The sequence below is a fragment of the Mus caroli genome, chromosome 11 (assembly GCF_900094665.2).
Source record: "Mus caroli chromosome 11, CAROLI_EIJ_v1.1, whole genome shotgun sequence".
Classification (NCBI taxonomy): Eukaryota; Metazoa; Chordata; class Mammalia; order Rodentia; family Muridae; genus Mus; species Mus caroli.
Window position 1 is genome coordinate 101,191,218 of NC_034580.1, and position 18,230 is coordinate 101,209,447.

Consider the following 18,230-nt stretch of genomic DNA (forward strand, 5'->3'; position numbering starts at 1 on the left):
CCTTCCTTCCTTCCTTCCTTCCTTCCTTCCTTCCGAAAGCTCTTAAATACAGCAGCCCAGGTGCTTAGGTATTAAAATTTGTTGTTCTTTTAGAGATCTAAGTTTAGTTCCCAGCATGTCTGGCTGCTCATAACTGCTTTTAACTTCAGCTCCAAAGATTTGATGTCTTCTTCTGTCCCCTGCTATCACCTGTACACATATGGCATACACATAGGCATACACACACATACACACACACACACGTAAGTAGAAATAAATATACATGCATGTATTAAAGATACTATTTATGAGTATAGTAACCAACATTAGTTTTTGTGTAAAACACACATACACACACACTTGTTAGATGTTAAGTTAGTGGAATTTAAGGTATCGAGTATATTCAATACCCAAAGAGTAAAACCAGACAATAAACCTGAATTTTGTCAGGTTTTGCAGAAGCCTGTGTGTGTATGCATGAAGCATTGCTGGGAAGTTACCAGTGGCTGCATCTGAGAGTGGATGGATGATGAGTGAGAGGAGCTTTGTTCTCTGTACAAGTGAAATAGATGTCGGTATTTTTTCAATGAAAAGGTGAAGTTCACTGGATTCTGAACTTTTTTCTTTTCCCCTTTTCAGGAGGAAGCAGAAATCCAGGCAGAGCTGGAAAGGCTAGAAAGGGTTAGGAATCTACACATCAGGGAATTAAAAAGGATACATAATGAAGATAACTCGCAGTAAGCAACCTGGGGCGTAATGAGCTGGAAATGGCTGAATATTTTATGTCGTGTATGGTCTAGAGTGATGTTTTTAATTTTTTTTCCCCTCCAAATGAGTGTATTTAGTTCCTTTTTAGGATATAATAGAATTTTTGTGAACAAAATTTCAATCTTTATATTAAAAGTAAGGTTATATATGTGTGCATATAGCAATTTACATGAGTAGAGTTTACTAAAACAGTAATGCTTGCCAGCTGTAAGGGTGGATGCGGTTTTCGGCATTTGAAGACATAACTGTGGCACCTTGGGAGATGGAAACCTGGCTATAGTGTAGTGCTGTAGGAGAGTGTTAGGTGAGTTCACGTTCATTTTCTGAGTAGGTAAGACTAATAAAACTTAAATTTACCACATTAATTATAGATTCACACTCACCTTTGTTTATAAGCCATTTCTATGACTAAGATGAGGGAAAGTAGCTTACAAGTGGGAAATGATCTTTATCACTGATTAGTTCTTCCCATCTGTGTCTGACCGTGTGTTACCTTTGACCACTGGGACCCATGGACCATTGTTCTGCCAAGTGGGAGGTACCAGCCCAGCATTTACTGTGGACTTTATATATCAGGAAAGAGTTCAAGTACCCTTCTGGTCTCAACACTTAATTCTCATGATGGCCGCATAGTCTTGCATACATCAGTCAGGAAACAAGTTTAGAAAAATGAAGTTAATTTGAACAGGAGCCAAATTAAGAGTCAAATTTGAAGAGTCTACTTAATTTAAATCTCCATAATAATATTATCTCTTCCCCATAGGCACACTGCTTTATTACATTAGGAATAAAGGAATTTTAGCACTAATTGGGGTACTGGTTATAAGATTGTTTTTTAGTACTAGGGTTGAAGTGTAAGGCATCATGCATGTGAGGCAGGCATGCAAGCTGTATCCCTAGCTGTCTCTATACTCTGGGTTTTGAGATAGGGTCTTATCTGTAGCCCTGACTGCTCCTGAGCTATCTTCCATTTTCTGCCTGCCTCTGGAGGCTGGGATGATAGTGCGTGTACTACAGGAAGAATCTGCTTTGGGTGTACACTGTACCCTAGACTTAGATTTATAGTAGACTTATCTAAAGAGAAAAACAAATTTGGTTAGATGCCACAGACCTATCTACATGTATTCCAATATTCGGGAGGCTTAAGCCAGAGTGAAATGAAACCCTGTCTCAAAAACCATAAAGGTGGGACATGATGGTGTACATCCATCACCTCAACGCACTGAGCAGGCGGAGGCAGGAGAACTGGGGAGTTCCAGGCCAGAGTAAACCCCGTCTCTAAAAGACTCAATTAGACAGGTACAGCGGCACACACGTTTAGTCTCAGTATTCAGGAACCTAGAGGCAAGTGGATCTCTCTGAGTTCAAAGCCAACTTGGCTTTCATAGTGAGTTCCGGGTGAGCCAGGGCTACATAGTAAGACCCTAGAGAGAGGGAGAGAGAGATATGAATTCTTATAGAACACATGGAATACTTTATTTTTAAGGCAATATAAAAATACCTTGAAGCTTTATATGATTTTAAAATAGAAAAAGGAGGGAGATCAAAATCAGCCACAAGTTTATATGTAGCTACTGAGACAAGAATCACTATCTGGCTTTAATGGCTGTAGTAACAGAATTTATTATAATTCTGTTTCTTTCAGCTGTGTAACCTTGTACTCATAATAGACAATAATGGTGTTAGTTATCAAGCTCTCAGCAGTTGACTATATTAAAGTGTTTATTTAAAGTTGGAGATGTTATAGGAATGCTGGACTATGGAAGACTAGTCTTTGACCTCAGTACGTTGTGCATTGTGTTTCCACAGGTTTAAAGACCATCCAACACTAAATGACAGATATTTGTTGTTACATCTTTTGGGTAGAGGAGGTTTCAGTGAAGTTTACAAGGTAAGTACAAAGAACTGGGTACAATGAGAGGGTTATACCGATTTGTAGACATTTTCAATATTGAGAACTGTGAGTTGATATCTATAGATTTAAATTCAAAAGCTTTTGGATAAAGATCTTTAGGAAAATTGCTTCCAATAAATTTCTGTGACCACAAAAGACAGGATCATCCCTTATAGCCCAGGCTGGCTTGTACATCATGTAGCTCTAACATTCACAATTCTCCTGCCTCAGTCTCCTGAGTGTTGCGATTCTAGTTATGAGCGACTGTGCCTGTTCTTTACTGTTTTTAAGGTAGAAAAATTAGATAAAATGATAAGAGGAAACAGTCCTAATTATAAATTATGTTGAATTTGATCCTGGTTTTGTCCTTCCTGGTGCATTTTTATGTGTTCAGGATAGGTACGTTTTCACTTTAGTCTTACATTTTTTGAACAAAATGTATTAAATTATATTTTTAGAATTTTTTTTTGAAATTGTGTGTGTGTGTGTGTATGTGTTTCTGTGTGTAGACATCTGTAGATGTTTGTGGGGCTCTGTGAGGACTCCAAGTTCCCAAGATTAACTAAGCTCAGGTTGTCATGCTTAGTGATAAGCACCTTCACCACTGAACTACCTTGCTGCCTTCAAACTGTCTCTTTTATGTAAGCTAGCTTTCTGCTTTCGACCAGTCTCACCCAGAGTGTTGGGTACCACAAAAAAAAAATTTTTTTTTTAAAATTTAATTATTTTATTTTGAGTACACTGTCGCTGTCTTCAGACACACTAGAAAAGGGCACCAGATCCCATTACAAGTGGTTGTGAGCCACCATGTGGTTGCTGGGCATTGAACTCAGGACCTCTGGAAGAGCAGTCAGTGGTGCTCTTAACCAACGAGCCATCTCTCCAGTCTCGAGCACTGCGTTTTTAAAGGTTGTCTTTATTTAGTGCTTTCTTAGGGCCCATGGAGGGACCACTGTATCTACAGCTTGATTTCCACAAGTAGGAGAGGCACCCAATTTTAAATATCTAAGACTCCACATTGTGTTCACCAACAAACCTATATATTTTTTCATGCCTGGTTATAAAATGCAACACTGATTTATTGTGTGATTTCATCGTTGTGGAATTCTGTTTTGTAAGGTATAGAGATGTGGTCTCTGCTGTTATGATTTATGTTTATTTATTCAAAATTTTATGGTTGAGACTTCTGTAAAGCATGCCTTTGCTTCAAGTAGAAGAAACAACCCCTTGTGTTTTATTTGTTCCCCTCTTTGTGAAGTCCTGGGGTTCCAGCCTCGTGTCTCCATGGGTGTGCTAGGCATGTGTTCTCTTGCTGGGCTGCAACCCCGGATAGGTCTCCCTTTTAACATGTTCACTTTTTTATTTCGTTTTTTTTTTCTTTATTTTAAACAATATTTTTATGTGTACGAGTGCTTTGCAAGCTGTACATAATGTGTGTGTGGTACTTGTGGTGACCAGAATAGGTTGTCAGACTCCTTGTTCCAGTTACAGATGGTCTTGAGCCACCATGTGGGTGGTGGACATCAAGCCTGGGTCCTGTGGAAGAGCACAGTGTTCTTAGCCAAGGAGCCATGTCTCCATCATCTTGAATATTACTTTTTATGTATTTATTGGCCTTTGGAGCCCATGTTTGTCTTGAATTTATAGTCTTCCTATCTTGGCCTCCTGTGTATTGAGATTAACAGGTGTGTATGCTGGAACCAGTTTTTAAATTTATTTATTTATTCATTTATTCATTTATTTATTTGGTGATGATATATGTATGCAATTTACCTCTTTAACAACTTCTTCTTCTCCTCCTTCTCCTCTTCCACCTCCTTCTTCTTTTTGGTTTTTCAAGACAGGGTTTCTCTGTGTAGCCCTGGCTGTCTTGGAACTCACTCTGTAGACCAGGCTGGCCTCGAACTCAGAAATCCACCTGCCTCTGCCTCCCAAGTGCTGGAATTAAAGGTGTGCATCACCACTGTCTGGCCCTTTTTAACTTTTTTCCCCCTGTTTTTATGATGTTTTCACACTGTAGCCCAGACTGGCTCTAAATTCACAGAGTGATTCAGGCTGGCCCCAATTGTTGGCAATTCTCCTGCTGCAGCCTTCCAAGTACACCACCACATATGGCTGCTTTAATCATTTTTAAGTATATATCAGCAGCAGTAAATGCATTCATTCACATTGTGTTCCTGTTAGCACTGTCCACCATGACTGTGCCTTAGGGCAGTGCTGATTTGATTCCAGTGTGTTATTTATACTCACACTTGTAAATTCTGTGCTGGGATGTCTGACAGATTTCTCCTCACCTTTTATTTGCAAATTACATAGTTGAGCTTTGATGAGATAGTTTTATCCTAGCTTCTTAGAAAGGGTAGTGACCGGAGGGCTTCGCTAGTGTGTTGAAAGCTATGCACCTGACTTATTCAGATCACCTGTGTGGTAATCATCAAACATTAAACAACAGCCATTGCCTTGACCAATGCTTGCTACTAGGCTTGAGACTTTTCCAACCTTATCAAGGGTCCAGGCTAACCTCTTTTTATAAACATTATTCTTCCCACAGATAAGTTCTGTTCAAGATTTTCTACACCTTCTGTTGCATTTGATAAGCATTAGTGCTTTTACACACTAAGTGTAATATAATCTAGTTTTTAATATCTTGAAATGTTTTTTTTATTGGAAAAATTGTTCCTGTTCTCAGAAGGTTTTTCTCCTGTAAACCTTACCCATTTTGCTCCAGCATGACATGACTCCATTATACACATAACTTTTCTAGAGAAGCAATGGGAAGACTCGTGGAACACTGGCCACCTCTGTTCTCTGTAGGCATGCTGGACACTTGTGCCTGTGTGTGCACAGATAGAGCAGCTTTGCTTGACCAATGCTGGGCTGCTGCTCTTCATGAAAGCCCATTCCTGTGTGCTACTGCTGGAATTAAAACTTTGCTTTCATTGAGTTCATAGTTGTGGCACCAAATGTAAAGCTGGGTGGTTTTGTTTTGTGTCAGTTCTTATTTTAGTGAACACAGCACACTGAATTATGGGATACTTTGTGAATAGTCACACCAATGATCATATCCAGCTGGGTTGTTTTCTGTAGGAAGCAGTCAGTCAGTACGTGTCCCAGGATTTATTTTGAAAGGAAAGAGACAGTGTTGATGCTTGTGAATTTTCTAGGCTAGCTGCGGGGTGAGAGACACAACCTAAGGAAGAAAGGTCCTAGATCAGGAGGGATGAAATCCAGAGTAAGTTAGCAGTATTGGGAACAAGCCTGAGAACATCTGCTTGTGGTGTTTGCTTGAGTTTGTCCTTTAAATCCCACGGTGCCAGTGTGTCTGGAGACTTCTAAATTATCTAATCACAATTTTCAAGAAGACGGTTGCAACACTGGAGCAAGTACATGATATGTCATTTGCTGCTACTTTCATTTAATAATGTGTTTTGGACGTTGTGTTGGTTGATTTGTTAAATAGAAACTTTAAGTGAGTTCCCTGTAAATCTTGTTAGTATTTATGTAGAATATAATTTATTCCCTTTTTTTTTTAATAGGCGTTTGATCTAACGGAGCAAAGATATGTAGCTGTGAAAATTCACCAGTTAAATAAAAACTGGAGAGATGAGAAAAAGGAGAATTACCACAAGTAAGTGTTGCTGAAGTATCTGATGTTTCCACAGACATTAATGATAGCTGGGCTGTGTGGTTTTTGTTTTTGTTTTTTTATTATTGTTGTTTTGTTTTTGTTTTTTTTGAAGATTTATACATTTATGTATATAAGTACACTGTAGCTGTACAGATGGTTGTGAGCCATCGTGTGGTTGCTGGGAATTGAACTCAGGACCTCTGCTCTCTCTGTCTCTGCTCACTCCAGCTCAGAGATTGATTGATTGATTGATTGATTGATTATATGTGAGTGCACTATTGCTGTCTTCAGACACACCAGAAGAGGGCATTAGATCCCATTACAGATGTTTGTGAGCCACCATGTGGTTGCTGGGATTTGAACTCAGGACCTCTGGAAGAGGAGTCAGTGCTCTTAACCACTGTGCCATCTCTCCAGCCCAGGTGTTTGCATTTTGAAAGAGCTTTGGATGAATTATTGACTGTTTTCTTTAATCTTCCTTACTGTCCCAGCAAAGAGAATATACTCCATGTCTTACCAATGATAAAACTGTTACTTACAGAACTTGAGACTATTAGAAGCTGAGTTTAAACACAGCCATCCCCTTCGGAGCCTGTGCTTCTGAATTCTGTTGTTTCTAAAGACAGTAAACTAGGCTCTAGAAACTATTGTTCGTCTGTAGAAACTCAGTGATAATTCCCTTAGTCAACTGGGAAGGAGACAGTGGGTCTGGAAGGATGGAGTCTTAGTGTGCCTTCCTGTGGCCCGTCCATTTTCATATCTCAAATTTCTGTGATTGTAGTGCTCTACTTCCTGTGGTTGCCTGTCTTGAGAATGCCAGTAAAATGGCATCCCTTTTCTTTTCTGTCCTTGGGGTTGCGGGGCTAAAGGGTGGTTTCTTTGGAATGAATAGTTATTACATATGCAGCTGTGGATTTCTTTGTTCCACTAATGCCAGGTTTTGTCATATTCCCTCCTGAGCTTCTAAATACTGACGTTCATGGCTCATTTGTTTTGGAATCTGCAGACTTAATTTGCTATTACGTTCCCCACTGAGCTGTTCTGTCTCCTTGTGATAGATAGAAATATTGAGTGAGGCAGGTTCTGTCCCTGAAAGGAGAAGATAAGCCCCTTTTGATAATAACAAATGCTTTTGGTTACAGAAATAGCCTTGGGCTTGGTGTTTTGCTTTTTGTTTAGATTTTTGTTTTTGTTTTTTTCTCATAAGACTTTGGAGGAGAAAAAATTAGTAGGTATCGAAGAAGCCTTTTAGTTAACTTCCTAAGTCTTCAGAGGAAGGCTAGATACTGCCTCAACAGCCTTGCTTTAAACCTACTGTGCACCAGGGGACTGGAAAGTCTTTCTGTTCCACACTAACAGAACTCAGCACTGCATGAGAGAAGTAGGCTTTAGTCAGAGGTAGGACAAGGGATGATAAATGCCTTGTGTAAAACTCCCTGTGTGCACATGCTCACATGACAAGCAGCTGCAGTCCAGATGTTTCTGAGAAGCCAGATACATTATTAAAAGTCCATTCCAGTCACCTGACGTCAGGAATATATGGCATGCAACAGTGAATGCCAAGAACACTTCTGAGAAGGAAACTGTTGCAGCCTGCCCGCAGGAATGGTTCAACTGAGAATGGCAGTTCGCTGAAAAGAGAGGAATCTAGACGGGGCGGAAGAAAGAATGGAGCTAAGACAACATTCTGATCAAAGCTCAATTTTACTATTTCCAGACACTCAGTTATAAAGGAAGGGGGAGGGAACCCAATATCCCGCCAAGTAACTCACGGTCCAGTAGCAGGACGAACACGTGTGTGCCTCCAGGCAGCAAAGGCAGGGTCCAGCAGTAGGCGTGGCAGGANGAATGAGCAGGTAGCTCCACCCTTGAGCANGCAGGTTCCAGGCTGGGGGAAGGGAGGCCACAGGAAACCACATGTTCTGACCAATTATAAATGAAAATTGTGTTGTATTGAGACTTGCAAGAATGGTTAATGGCGTTGATCTAGGATATGCATCTCTCTACAAATACCTGTCATTAGCTACTGTAAAACAGTGTTTCTAGGGACCAGGTCAACCTTGAAAACACTTTCTCTGCTGGGATCTGTACATATTTTGCAAAGTCCTAGACTCAGATCTAGCTTCTTGGTTGACCTTAAGAGAACTGTGACACTGCATACCAGAGTAACTGCAGAAAGTTAGGCCCTGGTTCCTCCTTGATACACTTGGCAAGCAGGTTGAGCCTCCGTGATTATAAATTGAGATGTTCTGTTTTAGTTTTAGTTTTACTTCTTTGAGACAGGGTCTCATGGTGTAGACTAAGCTGGCCTTAAACTTACAGCAATTCTTCTGCCTCTGTCTCCTCTTAATGGTAGGATTTTAGATATGTGCTACCATGCCCAGCCAAGTGGTTGTCTTTCTCTCATTTCTACTGGAATTAGATCAAGTGAAGTGGCTGGAGAGATGGCTCAGTGGTTCAGAGCACTGTCTCTTTCAGAGATCCTGAGTTCAGTTCCCTGCACCATATTGGTCTGTTACTCCATTTCCAGAGCACCTGACACTTTGTTCTAGCCTCCTCAGATACACATGCGCACACACACACACACACACCACACACACATACACAGCACTACCTTGATATCCCCCCTCCCCCCCCCCACATACATACACATAGACTTTTGTTCATACATATAAATGAAAATAAATCAGGAAGAAGAGGAATGACTGATAGACACTGCCTCCTTTGTCTAAACTTTGGTCTTCTAACTAGAACTGTGTGTCTGTTATACCTTCTCACTGTTTCCTCTTGGGGGGAGGGGAGGATCGTGGCACCTGAGATTGTCAGCCATTTCTCAGTTGACATATTGGGAAAGGGGTGTTCTTATGACCTCCAGTCTTGCCTGGGAAGAAATCTTTAACACTTCCACATTTGATTTTAACTAAGTGATAGGAACTAAGTGATTTTAACTAAGTGATAGGATATCCTGCTATGAGCAGGATAAGTTGAAGTTGGGGCTGGAAAGATGGCCCATTAGTTAAGACACTGGTTGCTCTTGCAGAGGTCCCGAGTGTATTTCCTAGCACCCACATGGTGCTTAAACCATTTGTCACTCCAGTTCACTAAGTCAATCTGTTTGTAATTTGTGTAAAGCATGGGAGAGGTGGAGCTAGGGTGGAAGTATGTGATGTATGTGCACATGTGCATATTCATGTGCAAAATAGTGGCCTTCTGAGTCTCAGTCCTCCTTAGGATTTTGTTTTTTAATTAATATTTTTTAAAATTATGATTGTGTGGGTTTACATGCACACTTTTAACATGCACGTGAAATATCAGAAAACTGGTCTTGGGAGTCATTTCTTTCCAACTATGTATGTTCCAGAGACAGAACTCAAATTATCACATGGCAAGTTCTTTTTGTGTTGAGCCATTTCACCTTATTTTTTTAAGACATAGTATCTCACTATAATTGGAGTTTGCCATTTTGGGCAAGTATCTTGGCCAGCAAACGCCCAAAGCTACTTGTCTCTATACCCCCAACACAGAGGCTCTAGTGTCACTGTGTCAGGCTTTTCACATGGTCCAGGGGTCCCAGCCTGGGTCCTTGAGCCTGCATAACAAACACTTTACCCACTTGATCATCTATCCCTCCCTACTACATTTCTTTAATTTTCCAAAACATAACAAAATGTCTACAATAGGGAAAATTATTTATTAAGCAGTCTTAATTAGTAAAAATAACTTATATGTATTTCTGTATTTATTTAAATAATTCTGGGTTGGAAAGATGGCTCAGCGGTTAAAGAGTACTGTCAGCTCTTTTTGAGAGGTCCTAATTTCAGTTTCTAGCAACTACATTCTCACAACCATCTATACTGAGATCTGATGTCCTCTTCTGGCATGCAAGTGTACATGCAGATAGAGCACTCATATACAGAAAATTAAAAAATAATTTATATCCAAATTTATATGTCCTTATATAATAGCCTTTAAATTTTCTAATATAAAAGCAAACATTCCAGAAATCTGTTTACATCATTCAATAAGAAGAAAAAAGGATACATTTTAGTGTATAAATTTCTCCTGCTTCCTTATTTATAGTCCTTTAATCTATTGGGTGCTAATTAGAATGTTGATTGTGAGGGATATAGATCAGTCATGCCTTGTTGGAGAAGGACAAAGCAATAGCCTGAGAGCCTGGCAGGGGCGGTGTTGGGCTTGCTGTTTCAGGGATTCCTGTAGTTGGTGAGGACTTTGGTGTAAGTTGTTTGACATTGGGTCTCATTCTGTAGCCCAGCTGACTTTGAACTCATACTGTTCCTCCTGCCTCAATGTCCTAAATGCTGCTGTTACAGGTGTGCTGCCACACCTGGCTTAGAGAATGAAAACTTTGAATGACACTTTCTTTCATTATTAACTTTGTCTGCCACTTGTTTTCTGTTGATTTATGATAAAAATGCTCTGTACTTTGAAATGTGCAAAAGTTACTCAAAGAGACATATTATAGTCTAGAAGTTTGCTGAGCCAGAAGTGACTTGAACAGTGATCTCTTTAGTCATAGAGTTACAAGTTGTTACTGGTTTTTTGTTCATAAATTTATTTTGTTAAAGGTGAAATATTGCACTGAATCCTGAGTAGAGCTATGTGGTACAGTGGGGTTTTGAGCCAAGGCTGTGTGTGCTCAGTACCCACAGGAATGCATCTGTAGATTTCCCACTCAGTGATGAAGAAGCCAGAGTCTAAGGAACCAGGCTCCGTTCTTCACTTCGTGTGTGTCTGCTTCTCCGGCCTTAGTATGGGCTTTCATTTCTGTATAAGGAGACAGTGATGATGAAATGAAGCACTAGAAACAGCAGTGAAACTTAAAGTAGCATCTTGGCATTAACTCCAAAGTATCCATTAGGAAAACCTTTAATAATTACTGGAAGGCTTCGTTCTTCCCTCAGTTCCCCAGTTTTTAAATTTAATTTTTTAAGTTCCGTGCTTTATGTTTACTTTTTGATATGTTGGAACATACCAGCTTCAGAAACTTTTTTTTTTCATTTATTTAATAGGAAATTTCTCTTTTCTGACTTCTTCCTTAAACAAAACATCTTAAATGGTGTTAAGTTGTTTAAAGCGGTTTCTAGTTACTGTCTATAAAAAAAGAACCACTTTTAAAACCTTTTGATAAATATATGATGCAAGTGCGTGTGCATGCGCGTGTATGTGTGTGTCACTCTGTGTGTGTGTGTCACTGTGTGTGTGCATCACTGTGTGTGTGTGTGTCACTCTGTGTATGCATGTATACCTCATACTGTGTGTGCAAGTGTATGAACCTACATGTAAAGACTAGAGGACAGCTTTATATGTTCCCCAGAAGCCATCACTGTGGTTTTCTGAGACAGGGTGTCTGTCTGTCTGTCTGTCTCTCTCATTTGACGTCATCAGATGGGCTAGACTGATGAACCACTGAGCCCCAGGGACCCACCTTCCTCTGCTTCCCCAGCACTGGGGTCATAACCACTGGCCACTGCACCCAGCTGCTTTGAGCTCAGGGCCCTGTTACTTGGAAGACAAGTAGTTTGTTGACTAAGCCAGGCCCTATCATGGTCTTTTGAAATTCTTTGTGTGGCTGATACATATCTCATATATATATATAATACACTTAGCTTATACTTTTATTATTTTGAACTAGAAAGGTACGTTTTAAAACTTCTTTAGTTACACTTATTTTACTTATTCGGAGTAAAATAACACTCTGTAGGTCAAAGGACAAATTGTGGGATTCAATTTTCCTTCCACTGTGTGGGTCTCAAGAATTGAATTCAGGTCGCCAGATTTGGCAGCAAGATTCTTACCTCCAGAGTATCTAGTGACCTCAAAAAGTCATTTTGTTTTGTTTCGTTTTGTTCAGTTTCAAGTGAAGCCATTTGTGGTGATTCATGCTTATAATTGCAGCACTTAGGAGACAGAAGCTAATGTCAGTAATCATCCTTCATTACGCTTCCACCTTATTTTATGAGATGTGGTCTCAGTCAGACCCAGAACTTATGATTTGGGGATTCTCTGTGTTTATCATCCAAGGCTACCATGCCCACTCAGCGTTTACAAAGGTGCTGGGTACATGCTCTGATCCCCATGCTTGCATAGCAGCCAAGCACTTCACCAGTCCCTGGAAGCATCTCTTTAGAGGAGAAGACTGTAATTTTTAGTATTGGGGATTATCATAAAAGAGGTGTGGTTGTCACAGAACAGTCAACATCCATTCATTTAAGAAATGCTTGAAGGCTGAAGAGATGGTTTAGTGGTTAAGAGCACTGACTGCTCTTTCAGAGGTTCTGAGTTCAATTCCCAGCAACCACATGGTGGCTCACAGCCATCTGTAAAGGGATCGATGCCTTCTTCTTGTGTGTCTGAAGACAGCTACAGTGTACTCACATACATAAAATAAATAAATCTAAAAAGAGTTTTTAAAAAGAAAGATGGAGCACCTGCGGTTTTTCTCAGTGGCTAGATAGATTGAGGAAAGAGTGATTGGATGAGATGACAAACAGATGGACATGTGGGGCTGGGAAGTGCTAGAGAGGCGAGGGTGAGTTGTAAAGAGCAGGCCACGTGCTCTGTGTTGATGCTCCCTTGTGTTTGCAGGCATGCGTGCAGGGAGTACCGGATTCACAAGGAGCTGGACCACCCCAGGATAGTGAAGCTGTATGACTACTTTTCCCTGGACACCGACTCGTAAGTCCTGCTGCTCTCCCCTCCCTGCCCTATTGTCCTGACATACTGAATACTTGTGGGGTGGAGCTTAAATCTGGGCCCAGGAAATACTCTCAATTTATAGGCAAAGAATTATAACAATTTAAATTTGGATCTCTTGACTAAAGAACAAGGGCACTGCATGCTGGTAAAAACTGGCTTGACAGGGAGAGAGGATAAGGTGATTGCCAATATCTGTGGCATCAATATTTCTATTATGTCCAATATTAAGGTACCAATTTAAAAAATTAGAGAGCTTTATCCTAATTTATACACTTTCTTATTCATCCATCACAGTCGAATGGGTTTTCATGTGTGTCATAGATACATGGGCATTATCCAAGATCATTGTAGACGTTTTCACTCTCAGAAGAAACCTGAACCTTTTTCCTATTACCTCTCCATTTTACTCTTCCTCTGTTTAAGCAGACAGTGCTGTCTATCACCTTTAGAAGTCGTGTTGTGGACAGTCTCACACATGGAATCATGTAGTATGTGGTCCTTTGTAATTGGCTTATTTCAGTTAGCACGGCGCTTATCCAGATGTATGTTTGTTGTACTTAGGTGTCATTAGTTCCTCCCTTCTTATAACCAGATTTATTTAGGACACTCTACTTAGTCTTACATACAGTATCTAGCCAGCTCACAGTGTTCCTGAGAGTGTAGCAGTCAGTCCTTAGGAACTGGTTCCAGTTGCTGCTGACGTGCCACTAGCAGGCCCAAGACTGTTGAAGAGCCTCAGCCCCACTCTAGAGGCTGATACACACATCATCATCCTGTTATCCTAAAGCAGGAAGGTTAATGTGACAAAAGGAAAGACAACCTAGTGATGCAGGTTGTTGGAATACAGGTTTCTGGGCAATAGGATTTTAGAACTGGGAGGGATCTTAGGGTTCAGCCTTTTCAAATATCAAAAAATAAAATTATTCATGTAAGACCTTTGGTCCTCTTGATAATCCTGTGTATAGCAATAAGGTCAGTGAGCTGCAGAGCCTTTGGTTTATTCGGGGTTTAGGGACATTTCAGTGTTTGGAAACTTTTTTAGTTGCAGTTAGGCCTAAGTCAGGAGAACATAAGATACCTTAGGTCTTGCCTGTAGATGTTACATCAGTCTCCTAAGGATGTCTAAGAGTTTGGTTTATCCACCCAGAAGCTTTCTCAGACAAGCAGCCTTTGTGTAGTCATATATCCAAGAAAAAGAGTCTGACTCATTTCAGCATCTCAGATAAGAATGAGCATTTCAGATAGGCTCTCAGAGCATTACCATGCATTTTAGGTGTCATAAAAACTATAGTTTATTGTTCAGTCCTGAGATTCTGCAAGTGTGTGTTTGTAGTCAGTTGCAGTGTGGCTTGAAGTTCAGCTTATAGCTGTTTACTGCTTCCTTTCCTTCTACTGCATTGGGGGGCATCTCTGGTAAGCTGTCAGTGGGTGTTCATCTGGGTTCAACCAGTGGGTAAGCACATAGCTCTAGTTTCCCTAGTGACCTAACTTCGCATAGCACCACCTTCTTCCTCTGACCCTCTGGCTTTAGGGTGCTAACAGCTTCCTGCTGTAACTAGTCACAAGGGTGCCTTACTGGACAGTTTGTCTTCTTAGGTCTTCAGCTTGTAAATCAGAGCCTCTGTCTTCAATATTCAAGTGTTTTTTATTTCTTGGTTAAGTCCTGACTGATAAACCATAACCTAAAAAGATTTTTTTAAAAAGTATATATCTCTCAGGAATATTCAAGTAGCTCAAGGAAACATACATCAATTTGAATACTTGGGGAGATAGATGCATTAGATGTAGTGCCAACAATAATGTGCAATTTTAAATGGGGGATATGAATGATATATTGGCATGAATAGAAGTAAAAGAATCCGTACCGTATGGAACACACTTGTGTAGTCTTTTGCCAGACATAGTATACGACTAGTTCTTGAGACCTGAGCAGAACCTAGACTCTTCCTTAGTGTATACACTTATATGGGACACGTGTGTGATTGATCACTGTATAATAATGGACATGTGCTGTGGGTATGCAGAGGAGACCCTGCTATAAGAGGATGGCTAGATCACACATTACAGTTCTTGTCCGTGTTCTTAGAAGAAAGGCGCCATAATGAACTTTGGCACAGTTGATGCCAATATGGAGATTACAGAAGCTCTTCTCCCAGAGAGCGAGCAAGCGCCTCGCCCCTCTGAGCTTCCTGGCCTGATGAGGAATGGAAGAGTGTTTCAGGAACAAGCAAGGAATAGAAGCTCTAATACCCGAGTTTTGCTCAGAGTGGTTTAGGTAGTTTAATCTGCTTTTTACTCCCCCGTTAAATGCTGGTTTATGTGCCTTCAGGTTTTGTACAGTATTAGAATACTGTGAAGGAAATGACCTGGACTTCTACCTAAAACAGCACAAATTAATGTCGGAGAAAGAAGCCCGATCCATTATTATGCAGATTGTGAATGCTTTAAAGTACTTAAATGAAATAAAACCTCCCATCATACACTATGACCTCAAACCAGGTATGGCTAACTTTCAGGAGATATTTTTAAGTGACTTTGAAGTTTATTTAGTCAAAGAATTTGACAGGAGCCAAGAAGACCCAACTCTATCACTATAGACGCCTGGGTCAGTGTGGGAAGAGCCCTGGGCCGCTGGGTGCTGGGAACGGGTGGACGGGTGGGGAAGCAGGGCCTTGTGTGCTGAACCAGGAAAATTAATGATGTCATTTAGAAACAACTGTTCTGGCAAGTTCTATTTTGGCTTTTTCCCATTACTCACACCATGGAGCAATTTGTCTCAGGTCTCCTTGATAAAGTATACATATGCCTTGCCTCATTTTCTTAAGGACCCAAGCAGTTTTTATCTTTTTAAATCATCATTTAACTTAGTAGGCATCAGGAAAAGGCAAGAAGCCTTTATCCCTTACTTTTTATTTCTATTAGCTCGCTTTTTGTCTGTTTAAATGTGTGTGCCTGTCTCCTCCTTTTATGTGGAGCTGTTGGCTGTGACCTTTAAGTTTAGCCACTCACCAGTCTATTTCTAGAAAAGTCACTACACTTTTCCTGCTATAGGGCCTATAGGTGGCGCTGTGGCACCATTTTTGATTCCCAAGAATGTTTTCTTTTTAACTCCCCCACCCCCACCTTCCTGTAATTGCTGTTCTAAGCTTGCTAGCATAGAGAGCACACCGAAAGTTCATGTGAAATTTTCCCACATTTTTTTCCTTTCCTTTCCTTTCCTTTCCTTTCCTTTCCTTTCCTTTCCTTTCCTTTCCTTTCCTTTCCTTTCCTTTCCTTTCCTCCTTTCTTTCTTTCTTTCTTCCTTCCTTCCTTCCTTCCTTCCTTCCTTCCTTCCTTCCTTCCTTCCTTCCTTCCTTCCTCTTTCTTTCTCTTTTTCCTCTTCTTCCTCTTCCCTCTTCATTCTTCTTTCTTCTTCTTCCTCTTCCTCCTCTTCTTCCCTCCCCCTCCTCCTCCTTCCTCCTCCTCCTCTTCTTCCTCCTCTCCCTCTTCCTCTTCCTCCTCCTCTTCTTCTTCTTCTAAAAAAATCAACTGTACAACTAATACTTTACTTTGGCAGGTCATTTTTGTTTCCAGTTTTTGGCACATTAAACAGGCAATTCTAAGAAAATAGAAATTTCCCGTGGACACTGAAGATTCTCCCAAAGTTAGAATTAGACTGTTTTATTCCAAAGATTTAGAATTCACTTGTTCCCTTCATGTGTGTCTTTTCTCTTAATAAAGAAGTCTCATTTTATTCATAAAGGTTTTTATCTTTTTAGGTAATATCCTTTTAGTAAATGGTACAGCATGTGGAGAGATAAAAATTACAGATTTTGGTCTTTCCAAGATCATGGATGATGATAGCTACAATTCAGTGGATGGCATGGAGCTGACGTCACAAGGCGCTGGTACTTATTGGTAGGTATCAGGGAGGAAGTCTGCCAAATCGGCTGGCGGGGAGGTGGCTCTGCTATACTGACTCCGTAGTGATTAACAACTAATCCTGTGTAGTCTGCTAAGACAGAAATACAGACTTTTTAGCACTTTGATTTTCTATATCAGTTTCTCTTCTATTTTCTTTCTGTTCTTGAAAACCCTTGAGAGAGTGCTTGTATAGTCTGTCCCCTGGAGATGTGTGTTTATTACACAGTGCTGACTGTACAAGCCAGCAGAGAACAGGGTTGTTTAGGTGAATTCTTTACAGTTGCAGTAGAAGCCACTCCTTGTGTTAGGATGGGAGATTTGTTTCTAGGATGATGAGTTGTCAAGAATTAAGGATAGGCCTAAAACAAAACAAAAACAAATCTATAGACTCCCTCATATTCCTGTTTGTTAGCATCTCCTAAAGGGTTTGAGGCTCCTTCCTACCGAGCCCTGTGTTACTCTTCTCCCAGTCACCTGACCCCACCTAGCTCTGCCTCACAGTTCTGGAGCACTCCTGTCTGCTATTGGCTTTTCACTAGTACTTTCTACAGTGAGAGTCATAAAGCATGCCTCTGCCTGGGGCGTGTGATTTTGTGATTGTGACCTTGTGATTTTTATCCCCTTCTGAGCTTGTTACACAAAGCCACACTCCGCCGTAAATGGTTCTTAACCTAAGAGAGCCTCATAGCACAGGAGAGGTGAGCTGCTGCATCCCGGCCTGAGAAGGCCCCGGGCTTAGAGTCCTTTGTAGTAATGAGGGGCTCTAGTGGAAGCAGATGAAGGGGCATGCTGTTCAGAACATGCGGAATGAGCCCTGCTCTCCTAACTGAGCTGCTGATTGCTAGGTGGACAGTGAGCTGTGTTTCTGTTTCTCTGTATGCTTGGGGAAGGGTGCCTATAGTCAAGAGTCAGTTTCTAAGTTAAAACCTTGAAATTCTATGTTTAAAATAGAGGTTACATTTATAGTGTTTACTCGACTTGGGAGATAGTGGGGGTTAGTGTGACTGTCACTAAGTGACACAAAAATGCACAGAGTTGCCGGGCGTGGTGGCACACGCCTTTAATCCCAGCACTCGGGAGGCAGAGGCAGGCGGATTTCTGAGTTCGAGGCCAGCCTGACCTACAGAGTGAGTTCCAGGACAACCAAGGCTACACAGAGAAACCCTGTCTCGGGGGAAAAAAAAATGCACAGAGTTGGTACCTCTGGGAAAGAGGTTTGCACCTCTATTATATAGGACTTGCACTTAAGCTTTGTATGTGTTAGCGTGTTCTTAAGCTTTGTATGTGTTAGCGTGTTCTTAAGCTTTGTATGTGTTAGCGTGTTCTTAAGCTTTGTAT

General features: G+C 40.8%; 1 protein-coding gene across 6 annotated transcripts in view; it reads left to right on the forward strand.

Moving 5' to 3' along the window:
* Tlk2 (tousled like kinase 2) overlaps positions 1-18,230 on the forward strand; it is a 97,303-nt gene that overhangs the window by 69,262 nt on the left and 9,811 nt on the right. For all 6 annotated transcript variants that reach the window (XM_021178491.2, XM_021178490.1, XM_021178494.1 and 3 more), the window contains 6 exons: positions 619-716; positions 2,557-2,638; positions 6,178-6,269; positions 12,879-12,968; positions 15,319-15,488; positions 16,748-16,886. In XM_021178491.2, coding sequence (XP_021034150.1) covers positions 619-716; positions 2,557-2,638; positions 6,178-6,269; positions 12,879-12,968; positions 15,319-15,488; positions 16,748-16,886 — 671 coding nt within the window. The remainder of the gene's footprint in view (positions 1-618; positions 717-2,556; positions 2,639-6,177; positions 6,270-12,878; positions 12,969-15,318; positions 15,489-16,747; positions 16,887-18,230) is intronic.